Genomic DNA, 7,904 nt, shown 5'->3' with positions numbered 1-7,904 from the left:
AAAACCTTCCAAAGAACCAGTCAGAACCCACCCCCCCCCCCCCGGTCCGAGCGGTCTGCAGTCCGCCACCAGTCAGAACCCCTGCCCCCCCTGTCCGAGCAGCCTGGGAGAGAGCGAGAGAGAGAGAGAGAGAGAGAGAGAGAGAGAGAGAGAGACCGGCCCCCCGATGCACAGCGTGAGTCAGAGCCAGCGGAGCGGAGCGTGGGAGTCTGGTCCGGGCGGCGAGGGGGAACGGACTAGAGTGAGAGACTGGCGGTGGTAACCGTGGAGAGCCTCTGCAGAACTGCTCGCCCGCTTGCCTGCCTCTCCCTCCCCCCCTCCACCCTCTCTCTCTCCTCCCCCTCCACCCTCTCTCTCTCTCCCCCCCCCTCTCTCCCCCCCCCCCTCCACCCTCTCTCTCTCTCCTCTCCCTCTCTCCCCCCCCCCTCCACCCTCTCTCTCTCTCTCTCTCTCTCCTCCCCCTCTCTCCCCCTCCCCCTCCACCCTCTCTCTCCCCCCCCTTCCACCTTCTCTCCTCCCCCCCTCCACCCTCTCTCTCCTCCCCCCCTCCACCCTCTCTCTCTCCCTCCCCCCCTCCACCCTCTCTCTCTCTCCCCCCCCCCCTCTCTCTCTCCTTCCCTCCTTCCCTCTCCCCCACCCAATCCTCTCTCTCTCTCTCTCTCTCTCCCGCCCCCTCTCCCCCCCCCCCCCCCCCCGGCTCTCTCTCTCTCTCTCTCTCCCTCCTTCCCTCCCCCTCTCTCTGCTATCAACTACTGACTGTGTAAACGCGCAGCCGGGGGTCTTGTTAATGGCTCAGGGCTCGGAGCTGCAGACTGAGGGGGGCTGTGCTCGTGAAGCGCGTCGGCCAGACCGGCCAGACCGGCTACCGCTCACCAACGGGATCCAGCCACTGGGAACGTCTCATCGTGAGTCATAAAACGCTCTGGACTCCGGTACTTCCTCAGTATCAGGTCACATGACCCAGCTCGCAACTTAACCCAGTCACCTCTCCTCTTTAATGGGTGTTTACGTGGAAACGTTACTCAGGCATCGGGATCACACCGCCGTCATGGTTCCAAGGGTCGGTCGACCGACGACGCTGACTGAGAAGTGGGATGTCACGGCGTTCTCCCTCCCCGGCCTTCTGGCGATCCCAGAAGACACGGGCCGACTTATCAGCGTGTGAACGTGAGCTCCTGGCGTCCGGAGGTGGAGATGACATTCCGTGATAAAGATACAGACGCGAGCCGGGAAATGATTCTCAGACAGGAAGTTTGAGGAGAGACTTCTCAGAGCCACTCGCTGGACTGTTAACGAAGCTGCTGTAGTTTTGCGCGCACACACGCACACAAGCGCACGCACGCACGCACACGCACGCACGCGCACGCACGCACGCACGCACGCACGCACGCACGCACACACGCACACACACACACACACACACACACACACACACACACACACACAGGCCTGCACACAAGGGGGGAAAAACAGGAACACTTTTTGGGGCGCTGCCACATGCAGTCAGCCAAAAAACAAAAGAATGTTCATCCTAAATATAAAGTTGACATTAGTTTCCATCACTTACTGAAACAAAACTATATTTAACAAACGTCGTTGCTTTAATAAAATCTAGCATATTACCCAATTAACTCCACTGGTCAAATCAACGGATGTGTATATGGGGGAGGGGGGGGGGGGGGGGGGCTTTACTGGACTTTTTCAGGGGCCATTACTTTGTTCTCACACACACACACACACACACACACACACACACACACACACACACACACACACACACACACACACACACACACACACACACACAACCCCTCGGGCAGCTGCATTCCCTAATTGATGAGATTATGATATAAAACCAGACCGAACCGAACGGTCCCCACATCTGGAGCCCTGCGAGGGCCGGATTCTCCTATTAATAGAGTGAGAGTCTAAATATTGACTTGGTCTCCTAGACACAGGACCGCTACAGCACAGACCAGGAGAGACGCAAAGAAGGAGAGGAGGAGGTGGAGGAGGAGAAATTGAAGGTGTGAGTCATGCTGAGACTTAAACAGCATAATAAAACCACAAACCTTTTAATATGCACTCTTATTTTCCTCCCGCTGCCTGTGCATGTGAATGTGTGTGTGCGTGTGTGTGTGTATGCATGTGCATGTGTGTGTGTGCATGTGTGTGTATGCATGTGCGTGTGTGTGTGTGTATGCGTGTGTGTGTGCATGCACGTGTGTAACAGGGTAACAGAAATGATGGTCTCCAGCCTGTGAACCAGGGTTGGATCTATGCTACACAGTCCAGACGCAAACACAGAGCCAGCGGGTGACGAACCAATCACCTCTCAGAATCCCTCCTCTAATACAATCACAGCCACCAGCCTCAAATACTGAGCCTTTTTCTACAGAGAGGTGGGAAAGTTTCAGCGTCACGTGGCGGGGAAGTCCGGGATGCCTGGGTTGTCAGGGTTACCGTCAGCGGCGTGGGGCGGACGGGCCCGGTCCTGCCCGAGGACGACTACGCCCCGCCAGCGTGAACGGAAGGCTGCCTTCCAGGCAACTAACGACCTTCGGCGGAGCCTGTTGTTCCAGAAGCCCGCCGGAGGAGAGGGCGTGGCCCCCGGCCGCGCCTTTATTTCCCGGCGATGAGGTGGACTCAGACAGGAAGTGGCCGAGGGGGGGAGGGGGGGGGGGGGCAGGGGGAGGCGGGTACCAGATACTGATCTACGTCCAGTTTGGTGTCTGCCGGGAAGCACGTCACTGCTTCAGTTTGCATGCACGAGCACACACACAGACGTACACACACACATGCACACACACACGCACGCACACACATGCAAGCGTGCGTACACACACACACACATACGCACGCACACACCCCCCCACATACACACGCGCACACACACACACACATGCAAGTGTGCGTACACACACATACGCACGCACGCACACACACAGACACACACACACACACAAACCACCCAGAGATGTGACTAGACTGGTGCGCTCAGCTCCAGTACCACAGCCCCAGACCAGCAGCGTCGTCTACTCTATGAGCCCGTCTGATTTTCCATCTGCACCACTTGACTAGGGGCAGCTATCACAGGGCGCCACCTAGTGTCCTGAGAGTGAAACACAGTTCACACTGACCCACAGACAGAGGGAAGGAGAACGGGAGTTGTTATCTGGCCCGACCGACCGACCGACTGACTGACTGACCTCAGCTGGGCCTTGAGCTCGGTGAAGCGGGGTCTCTTGCTGGGGTCGTAGGACCAGCACTTGGTCATCAGGCTGTAGAGGGTGGGCGGGCACTGGTGGGGCATGGCTAGACGCTCGCCGTTCTCGATCCGGCCAATCACGTCGTTGTTCTTCACCCCCTGGAAGGGCTTGATCCCGAACATGAGGATCTCCCACATACACACACCTGGAGCATGGGGGAAGGGTTAGGCCTGGACGTTTATACACACACACACACACACACACACACACACACACACACACACACACTGGCCTGAACTTCAGTGAAGCACTGATGGCGCTTAGTCAGTTACTGCAAAACAGCAACTAGCCTCAGTTGAACAAGTAAAGAATATTCTTACTGAGACTTAGAAAACGTTCATGTGCTCAGGTACAGTATACCGCAATCATTTAGCCTTGCAGCGTACGGTAGGCTACGCAAAAGCACATGTTACCCCACCAAAAAGACAACAGTTAGGAACAGGTATATATTCACACGACAAATCCAATCTGTCCAACTCACCAAACATCCAGACGTCGCTGGCGGAGGTGAAGCGCCTGAAGTTGATGGACTCCGGCGCCATCCACTTGATGGGGAGTTTCCCTTTAGATGCTGAGGGGACAAGAGAAGGACACGGCGCTGTAAAACATGTCACTCGACACAGACGGCGAAGCCCGTATTCAATATCCGCAACGGGTGATATCCTCAGGGTGACTGTGATCCGCAGAACCCTGCCTCGTTTCCGTTCCTGCACACACAGCGAGCACAGCGGGGGGTCTCGGTGTCGCTCATAGAGCTGTGGTTCGCCGCTCGGGAACCAGCGCCTACCTTTGTAGTAGGAGCTGTCCTCCATGTACCTGGACAGGCCGAAGTCCCCGAGCTTCACGCAGTCCACGGAGGACACCAGGACGTTCCTGGCCGCTATGTCCCTGCAGGGGTCACACACACACACACACACACACACACACACACACACACACACACACACACGTACACACACACACACACACACACACGCACACGCACACACACACACAGTTTATCAGACGCTTATAATGCAGGGCGAGGTACAATTGAGTGAAGTTATTCTCATTCTAGCTCAAATGGGACCATGAAGAAAATGGCGATTGAGATAGAAGACGGATATAATCTGGTAAAATAGCAGTGAGAGCTAGCCTTGCTACGGGGGATGCTATTTCATTACGTTTACATTTACATTACAGTCATTTAGCTGACGCCTTCATCCACAGCCACTTAAAATAATTGCATTTAACGTAGGAAAAGCCAATGTTCTACTACAGTACTTGCCAGAACTCACAAGTGCATCTCCGCGAATCAAGTGACTGAGAGCATCATCTAGTGCTGAAGGCAAAGTGCCAGAAAAGCAATCTAAAAATACAATAGGTGCTTAAGAGGGAGGATGGTGTTTTTTGGTGATATTTCAGGGGGGGGGGGGCAGCTATGAGACCTGGGGGAGGGGAGGGGAGGGGGACTGGTACCTGTGGACAAAGCGCTTGCTCTCCAGGTAGGCCAGCGCCGTGCTCAGCTGGTAGGCGTGGAGGATCAGAGAGGCCAGGTCCAGGTTATACTTCCTCACCTGCAGGAAGGACCGCAGCTGGGGAGGACAGAGGACAGAGGGACACGGGGAGGACAGAGGGACATGAGGAGGACAGAGGGACATGAGGAGGACAGAGGACACGGGAAGGACAGAGGACACGGGGAGGATAGAGGGACACGGGGAGGATAGAGGGACATGAGGAGGACAGAGGGACACGGGGAGGACAGAGGGACACGGGAAGGACAGAGGACACGGGGAGGATAGAGGGACACGGGGAGGATAGAGGGACATGAGGAGGACAGAGGACACGGGGAGGACAGAGGGACACGGGGAGGACAGACAGACACGGGCGGTGGTGAGATGTCAGAGGCGGAACGAACGACCTCACAATTGGTCTTGGTCTACGAGGCGCTGTGCAGTACATTTAAACAAAGATATAAACAGATTAGATACAGATGCATAGCAGAATATACAATATCTTCTATTGTATATATATTTTATACATTGTCCAATCATAGACAATTCATGTAATTTATTTAAAGGTTAGCCATTGTGAAAGAGGCTCCATCTAATGAAACGGCATTCTGTAATGAAGACAATGAATGAATTCATGAATGATGAATGGAGTCACCACTAGATGGCGCCCATGAACCACCTAAACCGTAGGAGCTGATGCAGCTCAGGTCCCTCAGAGAGAAGGGGATTGATACTGAGCCTGAAGACTGACTGAAGCTGAGTGAACCTGGCCTCAGACGTCAGCGTTAGAGAACAGCTTGACAGAGCCAGTTAGCCACCATGTACTGAATACTGTGAGATCCTGTCCTGAGACCGGCAGCGACTGCACGACTCACCGCTCCCTAGTTGATTGATTGATTGATTTTATTTATTTTTAAGACAGGGACAAGGTACCGTAGACATTTACCCTATAGAATAGGGAGAGATGCACTGTACAAGGTTATAGCTAAACAGTTTATGTGAGGGGGGGGGGGGGGGGGGGCGTCAAATTGCATCACCAATTGCTGAACGTAAACAAAACGGGAGACACTTGCATCTCTATTTTTGATCTTCGATCTGATCTCATCTGGATCTTCTATTGCTAGGGAAATGTGCTGAAAGTCACACAGTCATCCTGTGCTGAAAGCTATTAAAGGAACATGGGATTTTTTCTTGCAAAGGTCAACAGTTAATGAAACTGCGGATGAAGTTAAACTGGACTAAATGAAATGAAACGGCACGTAGCCTGGGAGGTAGAGGATCGCGCTCCCCGTTTTGATCCCAGCTCCCGGCAGTGTGCCCAAGTGTCCTTGAGCGAGACACTCAACCCCAAAATCGCTCAGGTGTGGCACGGTGGCGCAGTGCCTAGTACAGTCGCCTCACAGTCTCCAGGCCTTCCTGTGAGGAGTTTGCATGTTCTCCCCGTATTCGCAAGGGTTTCCGCCCAAAAGAACCCAATACGAAAAACATGCAGAAGAAGAGTTGCTCTTCAGTCCGGTCCCTGTCCAGACCTGGACTGAGCACTTGGGACTTGGTCCCCGGGCGCCATGAACGATGGCTGCCCACTGCTCCTGGCTGCCCCTGGAGGAGGACGGCTTGGGTGGGAGAAATACAGGGGAAAATATCCACCCGAGACCCCTGAACATTGCATGTGTGATGTGTCGCCGCTCACTGTGTGTGCAATGTGTGTGTGTGTCACTGTGTGGCTGAATAAAGACCCCCCCCCCCCCCCTCTCGGGTCCTGTAATTGATTTAATTTAGACTGACAGGGAAGTAAGACCGCCTACTGGTCCATATTCTATTACCATTCATGAGCCACTACTCTAAACCTGAAGTTTACATTATGACACTTTCACAGCCCATTCCCTTTCAATTCAGTCAATTCAGGAAATTAGATTACATTAAAATGCAAAAATCAAAAAAGATTTTTGATTGCTGCAAATAGCTTCTTCAGACCAATCAAGAATTTCAAATAACTCAACAAATCATGACGTTCTTATTTGGTTTATTTGAAACTCTGAACTGATGGAAGTGATCTGAGGCCAGCGCTGGTGGGAGGGTGTTAGTGTGGCGTGGCTGGCGTCGGTACCTCTCCCAGAGTGCACAGCTCCATGATGATCCACACTGGGTTCTCTGTGATCACGCCGATCAGCTTGACGATATGGGGGTGGTCAAACTGGCGCATGGTCACTGAGGGGGAACACAGAGAGAGACGGGGACAGAAAGACAGGGAGAGAAAGAGATCAGGAAGAGAGAGAGATCAGAGAGAAGGAGAGAGAGGAGAGAGAGAGAAGGAGAGAAGGAGAGAGAGGAGAGAGAGAGAAGGAGAGAGAGGAGAGAGAGAAGGAGAGAGAGAGAGAGAGAGAGAGAGGGAGAGAAGGAGAGAGAGGAGAGAGAGAGAGAGGAGAGAGAGAGAGAGAGAGAGAGAGAGAGAGAGAGGAGAGAGAGAGAAGGAGAGAGAGAAGGAGAGAGAGAGAGAGAGAGAGGAGAGGGAGAGAAGGAGAGAGAGAGAGAGAGGAGAGGGAGAGAAGGAGAGAGAGACAGAGAGAGAGAGAGAGAGAGAGAGAGAGAGAGAGAGAGAGAGGAGAGGGAGAGAAGGAGAGAGAGAGAGAGAGAGAGAGAGAGAGAGAGAGAGAGAGAGAGTCAGCACGGCGGCAACCCGTGTGGTCCTTTAGTGCAGCTGGAGCAGATGATGTGATCAGGGTCTTAGGTAACCGAAGCGCGTGCCTGATGTTTGTTTGCCCCTAGACAACACCTCATCCACCTCAACAGCCCCCCCCACACACACACCTGACACTCCCCCCCACACACACACCTGACACTCCCCCACACACACACCTGACACTCCCCCACACACACACCTGACACTCCCCCACACACACACACCTCATCCACCTCAACAGCCCCCCCACACACACACCTGACACTCCCCCCCACACACACACCTGACACTCCCCCACACACACACACCTGACACTCCCCCACACACACACACCTGACACTCCCCCACACACACACACCTGACACTCGCCCCACACACACACACCTGACACTCGCCCCACACACACACACCTGACACTCGCCCCACACACACACACCTGACACTCGCCCCACACACACACAA

At 54.1% G+C, this 7,904-nt stretch overlaps 1 protein-coding gene across 1 annotated transcript in view; it reads right to left on the bottom strand.

The window, feature by feature from the left end:
* ptk2ab (protein tyrosine kinase 2ab) overlaps positions 1–7,904 on the bottom strand; it is a 51,094-nt gene that overhangs the window by 17,274 nt on the left and 25,916 nt on the right. The window contains 5 exon segments of the mRNA XM_084443762.1: positions 3,210–3,414; positions 3,751–3,840; positions 4,057–4,157; positions 4,728–4,843; positions 6,870–6,970. Of these exon segments, the coding sequence (XP_084299888.1) occupies positions 3,210–3,414; positions 3,751–3,840; positions 4,057–4,157; positions 4,728–4,843; positions 6,870–6,970 (613 nt within the window).

Source organism: Borostomias antarcticus (assembly GCF_949987555.1).
Source record: "Borostomias antarcticus genome assembly, chromosome: 10".
In the NCBI taxonomy this organism is placed as follows: Eukaryota; Metazoa; Chordata; class Actinopteri; order Stomiiformes; family Stomiidae; genus Borostomias; species Borostomias antarcticus.
This window is presented reverse-complemented; position numbering and strand designations above follow the sequence as displayed.